This window comes from Euleptes europaea, chromosome 8 (genome assembly GCF_029931775.1).
Source record: "Euleptes europaea isolate rEulEur1 chromosome 8, rEulEur1.hap1, whole genome shotgun sequence".
Lineage (NCBI taxonomy): Eukaryota > Metazoa > Chordata > Lepidosauria > Squamata > Sphaerodactylidae > Euleptes > Euleptes europaea.
This window is the reverse complement of record NC_079319.1, coordinates 62,807,953-62,827,927: the sequence shown is the minus strand read 5'-3', so window position 1 is coordinate 62,827,927 and position 19,975 is coordinate 62,807,953. Positions and strand designations below refer to the sequence as shown.

General features: G+C 42.6%; 1 protein-coding gene across 1 annotated transcript in view; it reads left to right on the top strand.

Moving 5' to 3' along the window:
* The window catches only part of RTTN (rotatin), a 105,078-nt gene extending 93,325 nt beyond the window's left edge, over positions 1–11,753 (top strand). The window contains exons 45-49 of the mRNA XM_056854945.1: positions 613–815; positions 5,618–5,885; positions 6,645–6,748; positions 8,845–8,914; positions 11,651–11,753. Coding sequence (XP_056710923.1) covers positions 613–815; positions 5,618–5,885; positions 6,645–6,748; positions 8,845–8,914; positions 11,651–11,733 — 728 coding nt within the window. The 3' untranslated portion in view covers positions 11,734–11,753. The remainder of the gene's footprint in view (positions 1–612; positions 816–5,617; positions 5,886–6,644; positions 6,749–8,844; positions 8,915–11,650) is intronic.
* The last annotated feature ends 8,222 nt before the right edge of the window (positions 11,754–19,975 follow it).

The following is a 19,975-nucleotide window of genomic DNA, read 5'->3' as shown; positions in this document are numbered from 1 at the left end:
CCGGTTCTCCAGATCAGACTCCATTGCTCCAAACCACCGCTCTTAACCACTACGCCACTCTGGCTCTCAGCCCAGTAGTGTGACACCTGGCGTGAGTGGGGGTGAGGTGGTCCTCTTTTTATTTGAAGAAACAAAAATATCCCTTGGCATTGGCAGCAATAGCTGTTTGGACCCTGCCATGCCTGTGAACCTAATTTGCAAACCATTCTAGATTTATGTGACATGAAAATAACTTCCCCAGAGCTCCCAGCCACATGCATGGATCTTTCCTTGCAAAAATGGCTCACTGGGGAGAGGAAATCCTTTCAAGAAGCAAGCATTTAACCAAGGGATAAAAGGAACCATGGATGAACAGACATATAACTAATAGCAAGTTTGAGGCTCCCCCTTTATTTGTGTGTTGCAATTAAACTATACACTCTAACAGCTCATTCCTGAGCCTACATAATAATGCGTTACATTTGTTGACGATGCTTTACCTTTACCTTGAAAAATGTGTGTTGTAAACAAGAACAAAATCAATAATTTCCATAGAAAATGTGGGGGGGGGGTTCTGAATGGAAAAAAAATGTCTGATGTATTTAAATGCAATTATATGTTTCATTCTTTAAGGCTGTAGTCTCCTGTGCATAGCAAGCAGTGGATTATCTCCTCATCCGACAGCCCAGAGAATTGCAGCTGGAAATTCACTAATGCACAGCATTGTGAAGTTAGCATCCCAAACCCCAGCCGAGAACAGCATCATCCAACAGATGACCTTTACTCTTCTGGCTAACCTTGTTATAGCTCATGACTGCAGGGGCATACTTCAGAAGGTAGACACATGGATCTTTCTGAATGCCAGATCAAAATTTCAAGCCTTACGTTTTGCACAAAACAAAATCAAGCCATCAGGGCACCCAAATTCCTTAATCCAGGCTAGGTTTATGACAGGATTGAATTCTAGAATCAAAAGGTGAGGTGACACAGGGAGTGTTTAAAAGATGAAAAAATCGAAGCGGGTGTGTGTGTTCTGTTTCAAATTGGGTGAAACTCAATTTAGCATGTGGTTTGTTCACCAGGCTTAATCCCATGGATCCATTCAGTTTATGGTGGCATTTACCTCCAGTGCAAGGAGCCTTTTACAGCTCATTCCTGAGATGGGAGGCAAAAGTCTTTAGGAGGCAGGCAAGGGCCCGCACCGGCTCCCGGGCCACTTGCGCCACCCAGAGTGGCACAGGCGCTGGGCTGCTCACGCCGGCCTCCCTATGCTGCCGTGACAGCACGGCCCTAAGACACCAGCGCGGCCTCCCACTGGCGTCCTGACAGTGCACCTCCGTTGTCCCAGGTGCGCCGTTGTCCCAGGGGCGTTCTGGGGGGCGTAGCTGCCTTTAGGAGGCTTCCTAACCCCCCTTCAGGCCGGGAACACCCCCTTTGCCCTTACCTGCAATTGTGCCACCTTTTTAGGTGGTGTAGCCCCGTGGAACACTATGGAGCAGTTCCACGGGGCTTGCAGGTAAGGGCAAGGTTTTGGCTTCAGTGAGGAGGCAAATCCTCCTTTGGAGGCAGTGTGGCTGCGCTTCCTCCAGTCAACGGCTGAGCCAGTCACTAACAGACCATTCTGGTCTAACAGACCAGTCAACGGTTGAGCCGTTGACTGGTCTGTTAGACCAGAATGGTCTGTTAGTGACACAAAAGGCCCTTCTGCTGAGGTCTGCGGAGGACTCCTTGCACTGCCATTGGTGGAACTGTATCCAGCCCGCCTTTCTGTGTATGTTACCGCTAACACTAACTCCTTAATAACAAACTTTTATTTAGGTATTTATCCTCTGAAACACCTACAGCGTGTTAGCAGTTATTACCAAGGATATATGCCTAATATTGGCAGGACAGAATTTCAGAAACGTTTCCAGATTTATGTGCACTTCCTTACTGCAAGGGCTGGCCAAGAATTGTAAGAACCTATTTCCCTCTTCTGGTATTAGTGGAGTTGGGAGAAATATGCCGGTATTTCGACAGAATATTTTTCTGTGGTTGTTGGAGGAAGAGGAAGCTCTCGCCAAATGCTTGCTTCTGCGGTGCCTGTCTGTTTAAGGCCCCAAAAGAGCTGTCGTCTGGACAGGCCTGGACGGAATAAGGTCCCCAGCTAGTCCTGTCTAGCCTTCCCAGAGACAACTTCATCTTCCTCCAACAACTGAATCTCCAAGCCAAGCAGAGTCTTTGTCCAACCAGATTTACCTAGCAGGTTTGACAAAGAGCCATTTTCATAGTGACCTTTTATAATAATGGTGGGACCCTGGATGGTTATTGTCCATTGAAAAGGAAATGGAATGGTAAGAGCACATCCCACCACACTTTTGACCACTGGGTGCAGGGAAATGAAAAGGCATGATAATTACAGTAGCAATAAAAAATACATGAGAGAGCCAGCGTGGTGTAGTGGTTAAGAGCGGTGGCTTGGAGCGGTGGACTCTGATCTGCAGAACCGGGCTTGATTCCCCACTCTTCCACATGAGCGGTGGTTGGTAAACTGGATTTGTTTCCCCACTCCTACACAGGCCAGCTGGGTGACCTTGGGCTAGTCACAGGTCTCTCTGAACTCTCTCAGTCCCACCTACCTCACAGGGTGTCTGTTGCGGGGAAGGGAAGGTGATTGTGAGCCAGTTTGATTCTTCCTTAACTGGTAGAGAAAGCTGGCATATAAAAAACTTATTCTTCTATGATTGATATGTGATGTGAGAGGTAACTTGCATTTTACTATCTATGAATTCTTATACTATACTACTTACAGATTTAGTAGTGTCAGTTCCTCTTCCTGTACTCCCTTGCCCGTTAATAATTGAATGGAAATTGGGTTCTGCTTAAGCGGTAATGTATACAGAGAGGAAATATATGTAGTCCTTTTTATGAGGACGGGAATCAGCTTCTGTTGGTGAGATATTAAAAGCTTTCAAGGGACTTTAAAATTCTTTTTAGAAGGGTTCCTGTTTTAAATACGTGACAGGGTATTTCTATGTAAAATACATTTGTGATGGAGTCAGGCACCGTAACTGGAAATCAGTTATGTTATTTGTGTCATCTTGTAAAGCATCCCTCCTTTCTTTCTGTCTTTCTTTCTTACGCTATCATCTTACTCTGCATAGCTATCTTAAGAAACATTTGCTCTGTAGAAGTACCTGTAAGATTGTGGCACTTGATTGTTACTGGGTTTTAGTAGGCATAGATCTTTTAGAAGAGCAGGGATACAGGCAGAAATGTTGGCACTCGAGACAGGCATGCTTTTGTTACCTAATTCTATGTCTGTTCATTCAGTGTAACAATCATGTGCTCGGTTTTCTGAGCTACCGCTTCTATTTCTGTGCCACATCTCCAGTTCTCGCCGTTCTGTGCTTTAAAGTAGAGTAATTCATATAATTTGTGCATGCAGCTCCGATACATTTCGACATTAATTATATGCACCTTCAATATACTTTGTCATGTGGCGGTGTTTCTTTTGCACAAAGGTGGGTTTCAGTTCCCTGATACTCAGCCCCCCCCCCCAAGTCAGTATTGTTATCTTGTAAATGAAATGTGTGGGATGTGCTTTTCTCCAGAAATGACTGGTTTGTTTTGAGGCAATAATTCTTCTTTGAGTAGCACAGTAACTTCCTGCGTATGCCTGATGAGCGCTGTCGGAAAGTTTCTCAAAGCCGTTCATCATTAGGACAATTCCCTTCCGTCTTCTCTGAGCTCATGATCGCTCCCTCCCCTCCAAAGGCGATGGGCGGGACTTGGCAGTCTCTTCCTTTTAGCCATCAAGCAGGAATAGGGATGGATGATTTCTACTTTCTGACTCGGTGACTTTGTACATCTTTCTACAGAGATAGCTGCTTGAATTGCTCAGCGTCGACTGCTGCTGAACATTTTAAGTCCTGAAAATTGTACATTCTTAATCCTGTCTGAGCCTTGCCAGTCCGGGGTCGTATTGCTATCATTCTGCCAAATGCGAATAAGAATTTTTACAAGACATCAAGGTCCATAAATACATCCTGCATAACCAGAACAGTAGCCTTAAATCTCTAGCATAATGTGAAAAAGTGGGGGGGAAACCCCAACCCTGAAAAACATCAGTATTTGCCTAACAGCTGCGTGAGCGAAGGAAATATGAAAATGATGTTCAGTTCATCTAAAATACATGTACTGGATTTTAACTGGTTGGGAAGAATTGATATCCAGTTCTCATGTGAAAGAACCAGGTTGTTTTCTGCATTGTCTTTCCCGACAGCATTTCTAAGAGACACTTTTGCATTTGAAAGAAGAGTTACCTGTAAGTAACCTGTTTGTGTAAAGTGCCATCCAGTCACAGCTGACTTATGGCAACCCAATAGGGTTTTCAAGAAAAAAGACTTACAGAGGTGGTTTGCCATTGCCTTCCTCTGTACAGTGACCCTGATATTCCTTGGTGGTTTCCCATCCAAGTACTAGCCAGGACCAACTCAGCTTAGCTTCTGGGATCTGATGAGATCAGGCTAGCCTGGGCCATCCAGGTCAGGGCTGTAAATAGCCTGGTCCGTATTTAAATCCCATGTCTGACAGTGTCAGAAAAACCCTGAAGCCAACTAGACCAGTGACAGTTCACAACTGTTGAGCAACTTTGTGCTACATCTAATAGAACATTAAGGAAATGTGGCTGCATCTTTTTATTATAATCAACCAAAATAATCACCAAACAGTATGTGTAGGCTTTCAGGTTGCCCAGAAGTCTTCATCAGGTTCATTACAAAAAACAGTGGGGATGGGGGGGGGGGCAATGATGCTTCAGGGCTTAGTGGAAGTAACCGTCTCTGTAGCTTCTAAACTCTTAAAATGGAGTACAGAATTTATTACAGACTTAATGGGATTATAAAACAGAACAAAAAAATGCCCACACTCCCTTGGAGGGGGTATCTGTAGTTAAATTGCTTGCTTTTATATTCTCAAAGAGACTGGCATTTTTTTTTCCTTTTCTGTTCCAGTAGCCTTTAGTATAACCTGAAACCTGGGTTTTTTTGTCCATGTAATCCAAGTACATCTGCATGCTGAAGGTGAGGGTTTGTTCCATCATGCACTAAAATGTCTTTCCCCCCTTCATCTGTCCCCTTTTTAATGGGGGAGGGGTGTTCCTTAACAGAGCACCCAGCTTGATGAAAAGTTCTGTGCAACTTGAAAACTTGCATACTGTGTTGTGAAATTTTGGTTGGTCCTGAAAAAAATTACATGATTTTTGTATGGCGGTAATTTTTGGTTGGTTGGTTTTTGTGAACCAATAGGACTGCCTGCAGACACTAGACCAACTAAGCTGTGCAGGAAAAGTATGTGTGTAATGTTGCTAGAATTTGTCATCTTTTTATTTTTGGAACTTTTAGCAAACAAAAGGAGCTGTTGGTCAAGGTTATCAGTTGTGCTCAGACTGAAACAGTGTGTTGGAAGAAAGGATAGTTGCTGTGTTTTGGCATATCAAGTAGGGCTTGATACATTTTAAAAAACCTTCAGAACAATAGTTAGCTTTCTAATGTTTTGTTTAATCAAGTTCCTTTGTACCAAGAAACCTGTTTCATGGAAGGATTGTGGAAAGGTGTTGCTTAGTAACATGGTGTATTTCCCCCCTCTCTTACTCCAGAATAACTTTCTGCAGAACTTTTTGTCACTACCATTGCCAAAAGGAGGAAACAAATGCCTTGGTGTTCTAGCTGTCGCTTGGCTGAAACTCCTGTTGAACTTATCGTTTGGAGAAGATGGACAGCAGATGATTGTGAAGATGAATGGAAGCGTAGATCAACTCATAGAGATGACCAAGTACAAATACAAGAGTAATCCGTATATGGTCCTCCTGATTCTGCACAACGTTTGCTTCAGCTCAGCCAACAAAGCCAAGATACTAGCTAACGGTGGGTCTCGATTGCTTTGTCTAATTGGTTATCATGATCCAACACTGCTGACCATAAAAGGCTCCCTGTTAGCACATTGTGGATTGTACAACAGCCATTAATTGATCAGATGTTATGCAACATACATGCATATCGCAAACTTAAATTATGCATCTTTGAAAATTATGAATATAGAAGCTACCGAAATATCTCAGGAAACATGTCTGCCAAGTAATGAAATCTTATTTGGGAAGGAGACAATGAACCAATCTGCTGTATTGAGCAAGATGATCAGGAGTCGAAGCACACTGGCATTCTAGAGGAACGGTTTGGAGACCAAGCTGGAAAAGAAAAATGAAAAACAGTGGGCTTTTTAATTCTGTACCTTTTAGTATGGCAATATACTAGCCATCTCTGTTTTGCAGGTTTTGTGTCTCATTACTAGCATACAGCTATCAGTGATGTATATTTTGCCTATAAATTAAGATGCCTATAATTTCTGGGCATTAAGGTTTGATTCAAGATTAATTTTGCAAGTACTATTTTCTAATGGAGCAAGCCCTAGGTAAGTGTTGAAATTGAATTATTACGAATATATTATAAATTAGTACAATTATGATTGCATAAATAATATTAATACTATTATAAATGTTATGTTATATAAGCCTTCTGTATATGATTGGGGGGGATAAATTACCCACAGGAGTGTATTCAAGGAGCAGAGTATCTGATATCATGGCCTTCGTTAGTACATGTGTGGTCTTTTGTTTCCCCCCTTAGATAAAGTCATTGCAGTGCTGTCTGCTTGTCTGGAAAGCGATAACCCCGTGACTCAAAGAATAGGAGCATCTGCACTTTGGGCTTTGCTCCACAATTGCCAGAAGGTTAGTGTATCGCAAAAATACATTTTAAAAGGTCTGTTCTGCCACTTTCGCACAGAAGCTCTGCAAATGTGTTCCTTCGTTGTGCATTCATCGCAACCCCCCCCCCATTAGCATACTCAGAAGTTAACTCCACTGTGTTCATACAGAACTGGAAGCTTGTAACCAAGTATCTGGCTGATGAGTTGAAGTCACCATGTGGCCTTTAGGTCCCCATGCCACTGCCTCTTGATTTTTACTGCTCCTCTTAGGGCTGCCAAATCCCAGCACTGCAGTGATGATGATGGTGGAATTCTAGGCAACTTTGAGCTGCTAATTCTGTATTTCCTTGCCTGCATACATCATAATTCCCAAACCTATTTAGCTTGGAAAGAAGGTGGTTAAGGGGAGACATGATAGGGGGTCTGTAAAATTATGCATGGTATGGAGAGAGTGGACAGGGAGAAGCTTTTCTCCCTCTCTCATAATACTTCAGCTTATCTGCTGAGGCTGGAGGGTGAGAGATTCAAAACAGAGAAAAGGAAGTATTTCTTCAAACAACACATAGGTAAATTGTGGAACTCCCTGCCCTAGGATATGGTGATGGCTGCCAACTTGGCAGGCATTAAAAGGGGAGTAGACATGTTCATGGAGGAGAGGGATAGTCATGGCTACTAGTTAAAATGGATACTACTCATGATGCATACCTATTCTCTCCAGGATCAGAGGAGCATGCCTAATATTTAGGTGCTGTGGAACACAGGCAAAATAATGCTGCTGCAGTCATCTTGTTTGTGAGCTTCCTAGAGGCACCTGGTAGGCCACTCTGTGAACAGACTGCTGGACATGATGGGCCTTAGTTTTTCTGATGTTCTTATGTTCTAACCTTAAATGAAGCTTCTGGTTTTTTCCATGTGCCCTTTCCACCATTTCCTGCATCTCATTCCATTGCCTTCTTGTATCCCTTCGGCCACCGTAGCTCTCAGCTATCTACCCCTTAGTTCCCCTGCTTTCTGAGGTCTCTAACTAATTCGTTTCCAGCCCTTAATCCTGCCCACATATCACCTCCTTCCATACGGCTTGTGCGATCATTTAATCTTAGCCAAACTGACAGCAACAGCTTTCTCCCAGAAGCTGGGCTGTGAACATTTCGTTGCTGGCAGCTTTGTCTCCTGAGAGGCTGGAATGTTTGTGGATATTTTGTAGCATTGCTTAAATAACAGAAGCTTCCTTACTGTGAGTGCACGGTGGATAAGATCCAGATTAAGAATATGATAGGAAACGTCTGTTATGTGTCATGTATAATATTAACCACTGTTTCAAGCCAATGAAAACCTTCTGAACTCAGATGCATGAGCAGGGATGGAGCATTCCACTATCCTTGCTATCCCATATCCCGCCCCCCCAAAAAAAACCTTTCTGACCTATCAGCTATCACAGAGACCATTGAAAACTGAGCTGGGGTTCTATTCTTTGTACTAGAGTGCGATGGAGTGATAACAATTTTTCCCCCCTTAGATACCTCCTTATGGCCAGATTTCTGGTCTGAATCCAGTAACCGTTAATGAGGCTCTTAATAATGTTAATCAAAATAAAAACAGATGATGGTGCATTTGTGAAAAAGAAAAAACACACACGTGCATGTTCTTCTTTTACTGCCGGCTTCTGTTTGGGCGCTTGGGAGACGAATAATGCATCAAGTGAATGCTTGTGAATGGCAGCACAATAAATTATCCTGTACTCTGCGTCTTGCATAGTTTTTAAAGTGAGGTTTTTTATTGCCATGTAACCGGCAGAGTATACTTGTTCTGGAATTGGGTATTCAGGGAAGAAGTATGCAACAGTCTCTCTCATAAGGCATCTTAATATTCCAGAGTGCTTTCTATTATACTGAGTTCTGGGAAATTGTGCCTCTTTATTGCTTTATTTCATTGATCTCCCCCTCCCCTCCAGTATCTGTACAACTCACAGTGGTACGGTCACATGTTGCATTCTTAAGGTTCTGAATTCATAGTCTTCTGGCTTGCTGCCAATATGTAACTGCAGGAAGGAATGATTTTAAGAGTATCAGCACATGGGAATTAATGCAGTCATTGGGTTTTTCTTTATTTGGGCTACAGGCAAAAGTGACTTTGAAGAATCCGTCAATAAAGAGAAGAATAGATGAAACTTATGCTTCAGTAAAGAAAAGTACGTTTTTGTGGGAAAGTTTAATTTCCATCTCTAAGGACTAGAAACTAACAGTCTAATTATTCTTTGAAGAGATCTTTGTTAATAATATTTTAGGTAACAAACCAAAAGCTTTATGAGCCATGTGCTTTTGAAAAAAGAAATCTGTGATGGGAAAACCTTAATTTTTTAATGTTGGGTGCTGATTAGAAGTGTTTATGCTGTTTGGTTTCCTCCTGACCCTTGTGGCTTACCTTTTTAGAGAAAAGACATGAATCCAGCTACATTCTGCCTCCATCTTGCCTAAATCATCTCCTTGCTAGAGCCCCCATCACACATAGGTTTTGTCCACTAAGGCCCCATGATCTCCAGCATAGCTGTTTTGAGGATCAGAGAAGACACCCTGCTCTCTTTATTCATCATTGCAGAAGCTCCTTGGATCCAACCCATTATCTAGTCTTTTACCCCTTTTATCAGATTCTTGTTGGTCAGTCACAACCATGAAGAACCAAAATGATTCTTTTTCTGTGCATTGTGATGGGGTTATTCTTTACTCTAGAAGTATCCGAGGCCAATATGTGAGCCATGTAACTAGTGATTCTGAAATGCTGTTTATCCCTCATTCTGATTCCTTCCTTACTGTATAACGTGTATTCCACCTCTTCTCCTAAAAGCCCAAGGCACCTATTGGTCAGGGGCAAAATGGGCCTAGGCCTAGTGCAACTGATCTTTCCCCCCCACAGGTGAGGGACTGAGACAGAGAGGAAGCCAGTTCTTGAATGCAGTAGTCATGTTTATTAAGCTCACATGAAGGAAATTCAGAAGTTCTTCATTGTATTCCATTAATGTTCTACTTGCCTCCTTACATACCTGCCTAGGTTGGCTTTAGATGCAGCTGATATAATTTGAACTGGAAAATCCGGACAGGAGGTGAAGGGGATTCTGCCCACCTTTGCCTTTTGTTGGTTTTATTCTCCTTTGTGTCTCAAGCCCAGTGTAGTTTGCGCCCTTCTCCTTTCTAGGAATGGGGTTGGAATCGTCCAGATCCAGGTGGGTGGGACCACAGCTGCCTTGGGAAAACAACATTTTATTTGGGACAGCCCGGGGAAAACTTCTTTCCCTCTTACCAAAAGGTTGTTTGGGGCTGGTTCTGGAGACTTGATGGGGCCTGATCCATGGGTGTCTTCTGGTTCTTGGCCTGAGACAGCCAAGTGTGGAAGGGCTGAGGTTGGGGAGGCAGTCACACACACAATGTCCCTTTGAGTTCTTTGCAAAACTGCTTTTGCCACTTTTGTTCACTGCAGACAATGGAGTTGACTCTGCTTGTTGTAGCTTGTCTTCACACAGCCTTCAAGTAGACAGAATTACACCCAGTTCATGCCAAAGAACCAGACTATATGAGCAAGGGGTAATGACTTAGGAGGCTTGATTAGTATTCTGCGCATGGCAAGATATGGGTTAAATCCATCTTTCAAGCTAGGTACAGAGTAAAGCTTTCTAGAGTTTATTACTTTTAAGTTAAGATTTGAACATGGGCCAGAATCTCACTTAATGCACCCTGTTGTGCTCATACCTCTTTAAGCTGGCCACGTTGAGAATAAGGATATCTGGCTGTGTGCAGAGTACTTTGAATTTCCCCATAATTCTCTAATGTGTGTTAACTATAAAGGAGAATAGATTGGGCTGGTCTTTACTTTCTACATTACTGTTCTGCCAGTAGGCAAGGTGTGACCACATGAACACATGAAGCTGCCTTATACTGAATCAGATCCTTGGTCCATCAAAGTCAGTATTGTCTACTCAGAATGGCAGCAGCTCTCCGGGGTCTCAGGCAGGGGTTTTTCACATCACCTACCTGCCTAGTCCCTTTAACTGCCAGAGATTGAACCTGGGACCTTCTGCATGTCAAGCAAGATGCTCTACCACTGAGCCACAGCCCCTCACAACCCACTTCCTTGGGTTTTCCTTCCAGCTTGGATGTTTAGTTGACGTAAAAAATCTGCAAGCAAAAAATGAATGCATGTAGATGTTCTCTAGCAGTATAAAGGTATCTCTGTTATACACTGTCTTGAGCCCTAAGAATGTTGCATATCCCATGTGCAAAACTACATCCAGAAGGAGCAAAAAATGAACTCGTGAAACAGAGGTCTTTTATGCACGGCTGTTTCACTCACCATCACCCCTCTGACGACTTCGGGTCTTTGTTTGGATTATGCATGCCATTTCCAACTGTCAGAAGTTGCCTCTCTCTCCCCCTCCATTTCCCCACGTTTTGCCCACATTTTCAAATTCAAGATAAAACAGGTCCTTCGAAACACAGGGAAACGCAGGGGGAGAGCAAGGCGAACTCTGATGGACAGAAAGGGCATGCATAATCCAAACAAAGACCCAAAGTCATCAGAGGGGTGACGGTGAGTGAAACAGCCATGCATAAAAGACCAGAGAATATCAACTGGACTAGAGTTTGATCAAAGGGCCAGTTTTTCCTCAGTTGCTCACATTTGTTTTCTAGCATTTATTATATAAAATTGCTTGAGATCATTGATTATAGAAACTTTGTTCTGGGAAGCTTAGTGAAGCCAAAGACTGAATGACACGGCAATCCTGATGATGCTCACATATGTATTAAAGGTTAGAAAAAGTGGCATTGCCTTTTTGGGAAGTTATGGCTCTGTTTGTAGAGGAAATGGTGTCTTCTGTTTATCATCTTTTCCCTTTTTCCTTTGTTAAGAACTAATATATTTCCCTCTGTTTTAGCTGTTCTACAGAATCCCGAAAACCAGCAGGATGCCTATCACTTAAAATGTCTGGAGACCCTAATGCAACTTCTCAGTAGCTGACAAAAGTTGTATGATGTTGCATGTTGAAAGAGTACCGGTTTTTGCTAGAGAAAGTCAGGCCCAAAATGGTTTTTTTTAAAAACCGATTTTATTCAGGATATTTACTGCTGAGGGGAATATTTTAATTCTTTGGGATACAAGAGCTGAGCATTCTCTGGAAAATACCTACACTGCATGTGGTGTTCCACTGGAAATAAAATCCCAATATCATGATGCTGTACAAAGTAAACAGAATATATTTTTAAATAAATAATGTAAATTGCTTTATGTTTTTTAAATGATTGAAATTGTATCAATAAACATGCTGCACAGTGGTGGTGTGTTCATCACTTGTAAAGTTAAAAAAAGTTTTCTCACTTCAGGTTCTTTTTGAATGCTACCTTATAGAACCTTATTCCACAGATGGAGGGAAGAGTCAAAGGTCTGGTGTCATTCCGCCCAGCTTCATCACTATATCTTTACCAAATGAATACTGGAAACTCTGCTGAGTGTATCAGAACGAGGTAGAGTGGCACTTAATGGAACAATGTCCTAGCATGGAAAGACCAAGGGAACCCTGAAGGGCATCTTGGCCATCTTCTGGTCACTAGGGGTGTGGGGGGTGGAGTTAGTTGTGAATTTCCTGCATTGTGCAGGGGGTTGGACTTGATGACCCTGGTAGTCCCTTCCAACTCTATGCTTCTAAATATGTAGAGCCCCTGTGGTGTAGTGGTTAAAAGCAGGGGTTTGGAGCGGTGGACTCTGATCTGGAGAACCGGGTTCAATTCCCCACTCCTCCACATGAGCGGCAGAGGCTAATCTGGTGAACTGGATTGGTTTCCCCATTCCTCCACATGAAGCCAGCTGGGTGACCTTGGGCTAGTCACAGCTCTCTTCGAGCTCTCTCTGCCCCACCTACCTCACAGGGTGTCTGTTGAGGGGAGGTGTATAAACCGGAGGTGTATAAACTCTTGCCCAGGTTTGAAATGCTGACAACAGCCCTTTCAGACTCCCAATGGGCAAGGTGTGGGTCGTTTCATGATAAGGTCGAGAGCTTTTCTTTGCCAAAGCCTTATCTCTCCGGCCTTCGGTTCTTCCCCGGGAAAGTTGCACTCACAACACGGCAGCTCCTCTCATTAGTTTGTAAAACAAAATTTATTTTTAAGAAAATAAAGAAAATGCTCTCAGTTCATAACAAGCAAGTAAAACCATCCTACTTCCTAGTGAAGGCCATCAGAAGAGCCAAAAAAACCCGCCTTTACCAGGACAAGGCTAATGCCTTAAAGAAAAACTCCCCCACCATCAAGTCGAACACTAAATCTCTCTCTGTAGAGCAACTTTCAGTCTTAAAGCCAGACACATGTTACTTCCATACAGGAGGGGAAGGGAAGATGATTTTAAGCCAGTTTGATTCTTCCTTAAGTGGTAGAGAAAGTTGGCACATAAAAACCAACTCTTCTTCATGTAGATTGTAACATGCTCTTGTTTTGCTTTTTAAGCATGTTGCTCCTCTGTAGGCAACCCCATCACCCCTGGGCTGCCTCTCTACCCATGGCTCATAAGAGCAACATAACTGAAGCCCCTTCCTCTTTGGAAGATAAGAGAATTCACGTAACAATCTATATGATTTTTTAAAAAGAAAAATCTTCAGTGCCCTTTCCTCTTTTGTGGGCGAAGCAGGTATTTTGATACCTCAGAAAAACTTTATTTTTCATTTCCCGTATTAAGCCAAGCACTCGTAGTTCTAGGGTAGATTAACTTTGTGCTTCCGATTTTGTTTTCACTGTTGGTGCTTTGTATTTTAAAGCCAAAGGCCTTAGCAAAACAATGTGACCCTCTAATAACAGGATTGAATGGCTTATGGTGAGTGTCTCAATATCACAGCCTGCTCAGCTACAACAGGTATTCATAGATATATGAAGACTGCAGGCTCAGAGAATGTGGCTGCCTGCTTTGAGTGGAATACAGAAAGTTGACTTGACCGATGAGCGCTATATGCACTGCTAGTGTGAAAGATTGTTTTAGGTCATGGGCGTTTCAATAAAGCTGTTGGTACAGTGGTATTCTCATTCCGCTAAGCAAATGAAAGAGAAGAGGAAAGAAAATGAGTGGCAGATAACACCAGGCCCTGCTTGGTGCAGGGAAGATAGTGGGAGTTCAAAAAGGACAAACAAGTGTTGTTATTTGTCAGCTGCAGGCCAACCTATAATTCTTTGCAGGATGATTTTGTACGGTGGGTTGAAAGATCCAGCTGGATTGATGGGATGAAGTTCAGGCAACTGTTAACAGTATTTCCTATTGTCATTGTTAAGGCTCCTAATTTCGGGAGGGAAGTTGCAAGTGCTGTTACTGTTGTTGGAAGTAAAGCAGCATTCTACGTGTCATGCAGGAAATGCCCATTCATTGCGAAAATAAGTAGGTCTCCGTGGTGCTGAGAGAAGGCACAACCCAGAAGGTAACATGACAGTTTTGACTGCAGTGTTCTTTTCAGAAGAATAGCACTGAAGGCTAGAGGGCAACTTCACAAAAATGGTTGCTACACAGTCAACAATATAAAAATCCCATTAAATATGATGAAGTACAGTTATTGAAGTACCGTGGTGATTTATTTATTCAGAATGGTGTAGTGGTTAAGGACGGCGGACTCTGATCTGGAGAACCGGGTTCAATTTCCCACTCCTACACAGGAAACCTGCTGGGTGACCTTGGGCCAGTCACAGTTCTCTCAGAACTCAGACCATGCAGAGGCAGGTAGGGCCAAACCACCTCCTAAAAGTCTCTTGCCTTGAAAACCCTATAGGGTTGCCATAAGTCAGCTGTGATTTCATGGCACTTTCCACCACCACATCCTATTTCACTGTGTTGCTACTATCCCCATTGCACTGATATCAAAGCAGATAAAGCACTGGATCAGAGCCCCAGCTGTTTGAACATGATAACTTAGTATCACTTGTAATGATGCTGAAGAAGCATTTACTATTACTACAGATCATTGTATAAGGATCTATCCTACCCAAGCATATCCATGTAACTCTCCTCTGTATGGTAGCTAGTTTTTCAGCATGAAGCAGTTTTAAGCAGCAGAGCTTCCCAGCTCTCCATCTAGAATATGATGTTCAGCTTTATTTAGCTATCATCTTAACCTTGGGAGAAACAATTCAATTAATGCACTGTGGGATGACTACAAAGAATGGGTGTTTGTGGGAAGACCTTTGGGGGTGTGTATTGCAAAATTTCTGAGCCGAAAATATACACGGAAATCACTGGTTTGGGTTGTTACAGTGATTTACCAGAATGGAAACAGAAATCTGGAATTCTTAGGAGTTATAAACCCCCCAGACTATCTGGTCACACACACCCCCACGTTTGGGTGCTTACCAGATATGCAGCATGCACTCATGTTTTTCTTTGATTCTACTGATTTTCCAGGCAATGGCATTTCTCCAAATTGGATTTTTACAAGGGAGGAGCACAGAGCACTCCCAGCCAGTCACGTTTGGAGACAAGCTGCAGAGAGTTGCTGTTCTCCTTCGTTCCCTTCTTTGTAGTTCTTAGTCCAACTTGCTGGGTTCTTTAGTGGACAAGCAGTACTAGCTCCACTGCAATTTTGGTATCCCTTCTTTGTAGTTCTTAGTCCAACTTGCTGGAAATCTGAGGGTTCTTTAGTGGACAAGCAGTACTAGCTCCACTGCAATTTTGGTATCATCTGGTTGAAAATCAGTCAGTCCAGCGCCCCTGAAAAAAGTACCTCTTTCCTTGCTTCGTGATAGGAAACAAAGAACAGACCAGGGAAAAGGTAAACCAAAAAAAAAGTTACGATAAAAGTAGGAAAATTAAATGAATGCAGACAGCTTCCTTTTTAAAATACTTGTGGCTGTGCCATTTTCTGCTAATAGGAATCATTGGAGAGAACTGTGCCTGCTCCAAAAGAGATCTACTTTGGGTGTCCAGTTTGCTTGAAACTTGAGGGTATAAATTAGTGAACTATGTTATGCAAATTTGGTGCCATTATCTTTATAAACAGCTACCCCAGACTATCCAATAGATTCCCCATTGAAAGTAATGGTCTCCAAGCACTGTAACCCAAACAAAATCCCACATATATTTGAATAATGAACTAGCAATGTCCTGCACAAACTGAATAAAATTATGGAACACCCCCTCGCAAAAAAAACACACCTTGGATATGAAAGTGTGTGTGTGTGTTGAATACCCTTAGACTCCATTATTTCAACTCAGTATCAAAATCTCCATTGTGTATAATGAATTGGTAGGTACTGTAAAATCATCATGAGATCTTGTTAACTATTTACATAATTGTGAAAATGCAGGTAGGTAATCAGTAGATTTAAATAAAAAATAACTTCAAAAATGACACTCAACTAGCATTGTCACTGGGACTAAAATCCCAGCTAAACATGAGCAATACATGCACCTATTTAACTTTTGTGGGAACTTGTTTGATGCCCTTTGTTTAACACAAAGACATCTTTTATCAAACTGCCATTTACCGCAGCCTCCTCTATGGGAATGGAAATTTTAGAAGTAAATCTTGGGCAGCGAATGAGCTCTCGTCTTCAGTGTATTTGAGCCCTCCGCTAAGGACCATTGCTAGCCTTAATCAGAACTTTTAAGCAGCGATTAAAAGCAAGGATAGCCATCTGATTTAGGAACAAAAAATATAAATGATTGGGTGAAAGGCATGAAATGTGGTGCAGTTTAGAATGCTTTGTAAGGTAACAGCCAACTCCTCCTGCTAGCTTCTGCCTCTGGCTCAGTCTGTGCTGAGCTTACTCATCTCTTTAAATCAAAATAATGACATAACTCTCATTGTGGTACATTGCCAGGTTTAATTTATGTTTGCAAAGTGCTATGGCGCTCTTGTATAATAGAACCAATGCAATAGTAAAGAGCGTTATTGTTTCATGTAGCAAATGTGTTCTGCTGCCATGTCCAGAAAATGTTGCCTCGAGTTCACAGAGGCAAAGAGAACCACGTGACACGTAATATTGATGTAACTTGAAATGGAATAAATAATAAACACACCACCCTAGTCATCCTAATATATCATTGCTTACCATTAATAATGATTCACAAGTTTATCTTGCTCTTTATTAATTCCATTTTACAGATGATAGATAGAAGCTGAGGCAAAAAGGCTACCCAGAGAGTACATTATCAGTTATTTATACTGGAATAATTTGCTTGCTAAAAAAACTAGCGTAGTCCATCTGTTATACCATATTAAAGCAGGTAATAATGTAAAGTACATAGCTGTAGCAGCAATTTGCAGTATGAGGTTACCTGGGTTGAAAAAAAGTAACTAAATAAAATCTCCAATTTCCCACCTGTCTGTCAGGATCTGGGGGCGGGGGGGGGGAGGGGACAACCAAACACGCACATCCATTCTAACTTCAGCTGCTGTAGCATCAAGGCTAATGCAAAGCAGCCAATGAAAAAACTCCTGTTTATAACACAAAGTACTTACCTACAATGTAACACACCACAGATAGAAAGGGAAGAGGAAAATGTGAGATGGGCAAAGGTCCTGCTTTCTTCTATAAACAACCAATCCCCTTTATGCCTGGTTGGAGCATATGAGGAACAGTTAACAGCAACTCAGGGTTCATGGAAATTTGGAGGAACTATATAGGAAGGGGATAATAAAAACCCATTACATTGCTGTTTTTAGTAGGACAGGGATTAACTGCCAGAGGGGGAAGTTTAGCAAATCCAGAGTTTTGGGCAGCCCATTCATGAACCTTCGGCGGCCGGGGACAGTATGACCAAGGTGCCGCCGTGGCGCCTCCGAAGACATTCCCTGGCCATTTTTTATTTTTTAAATGGGGCATTTTGCCCCATTGAGAACAGCGAGACTGCGCCAGCAAAAAGCTGGCACAGCAATGCTGTTCTCCCTGTCGGCATACCCGGACCGAAAGGGGACAGGAAGCTGCCTACTGGCAGGTCCGCCCCCCCAGCACACCGGCACGGGGCTTTGCGCTGGTAAAATGCCGGTGGAAGGCCCAGATGGCGTCCCTGGGTGATGCTGCTGTTGCATCACCAGGAGACTGGCGGCCAGATCCCCCCACCAGTGTCCATGCCAATCTGGACGGCGTAAGTGTCTCGGCTGCCGGCCACCGAACCACTTACGCCTATGCAGCCCTTTCCTGGCCTCCAAAGGACTTTCATCCTTTCAGGTCAGGTTAGGGTTGCCAACTGCCAGGTAGTAGCAGGAGATCTCCTGCTAATTCAACTGAGCTCCAGCCGATAGAGATCATCTCACCTGGAGAAAAATGGCCGCTTTGGCAATTGAACTCTATGGCATTGAAGTCCCTCCCCTCCCCAAACCCCATCCTCTTTAGGCTCCATCCCAAAAATCTCCAGCCGGTTACAAAGAGGGACCTGGCAACCCTAGGTCAGGTATGGGCTGTAAGTCTGGCTTCGAAGGAGGCAGGCTAATGAATTGTAGTTGCTGGGAGAGGCTCACACTTAAAATTTAGTTTTTCTCTGTTTTGGATAAACTAAGGGGTTGGACAAGGTGTCTGTCGGGATCTGGGGAACATGTACCTCCTGAAAAGCAAACTAAAAGAGCAAACCTTTTAAGGTATAAATTGTGGTGGGGGCGGGAAGACTGGGTATAAATTTTGTAAATAAATGTATATACTTCACTAATAGTTCTTCTCTGCCTTTAAACTCATACATGCTGAACTGTAATTTTCTTACTGACTGTCCCCATTAGTACGACGGCAAATAGTTCCAAGCCTCTTTGCAAAACAATCATTTAACCCAGAGGTGTCAAACTCAAATGTTACGAGGGCCGGATATGACATAAATGCCACTTGGTCAGGCCAGGCCATGCCTCGCCAGCCCACATCGAGAGTGGGTGGTGGTGGCTGCCTTGGCTGGCTTGTGAGCTGGATAAGAGCTCTCAAGGGGCCGGAGACAGCCCGCGGGCCTTATGTTCGACACCCCTGATTTAACCCATTCAAAAGGGAGGAAATGAACTTTATTTGTAAATTGTGCCAGCCTCTTGACTTGTATCTGGTTATGGGACAGACAAGGTCTTTTCTGAAAACAGAATCAAGACAGTACTCCAGTACACATCTTTTGAAGGTTTTCTCACATATACCAGTATACCTACTTTTCACTCGATTTAGTGAATTTAGTCAAAAGGGGATCGTGACAACAGTAAATAAAGTCCGTATCATGCTACACAATTTACACCTAATTCCAAATCCCCATCCTTCCCAGAAACCAAGGATATTGAATATAGATCTTTACAATATTATGTAATTCTAAAAAAGCTCAACCCATCTGTTGTTGAAATTGTGACTAATAGCCAGTATCATTAACAGTGAACAAATTATCCCCAATTAAGGAAGGATATATGCCATCATGTATTTAATGAAACCTGAGCTTCATTTGTGCTGAATTGTTATGGCAAGATGAATGATCTGTTTCCTGACTAACTTATCAGTATAGTTTTATCAGCACCAAAAGGGGTGAATTTCTTACTTTAAACTACAAGTCTGTTCTATGGAATAATAATAAAACAATAATCAAAAAGAATCCAGCTTAGTTGCAGAGTTTACAGTGCAGTTGTTTGTAAGCCATAAACCATTTTTCTTAGTTCCTTAGCAGTGTTCAGTTTAGTGGGTCTTTTATTTTTTAATTTGGAGGCTAATGAATAAAAAGTAAGGATTTTTGTCTTTCAAGTCTCGTGACAGGCTTCCTTGCTCTCATCAGCCAATATTTTTAGGCTTTACTGATTTGAGTAAATTGATGAGGGAAAATTGAATAAGTGGTACCTTTTACTCTGTTAGATGTGCAAGTCATCCTGCGCAGTAAAACACTGAAATGGTCAACAAGGGGGGAAGGTTTCTTCAGCAGAAAGGTCCATGTACTGCTGTTAGCATCCATGGTCCCAGGGGCGAGGGAGGGAGCGAGGGTGAGGAAGAAGAACATCACCACAGACCTGACTGGGGAAAAATAGGCCACAGCTTTTATTGAATACAACTGCAGGAGCATTTGTTACACCAAACAGAGGGTTCTCCTTTTATTGGGGGAAATTGGAGACTGATAGAGTTTTGCAAGAGGTTGCCGTGGGGAATCTTTGAACCAAACTTTACAAGGATGAGCTCATCAGTAGAAAAGGTTCCAATAAAGAGACTTTTTGTGAACTTTAAGGTTTTTATTAAAAACAGTCAAATTCCTTTGCACAGACACACACAATTGCCAAAGCACACAGAACTCAGAAAGTAGT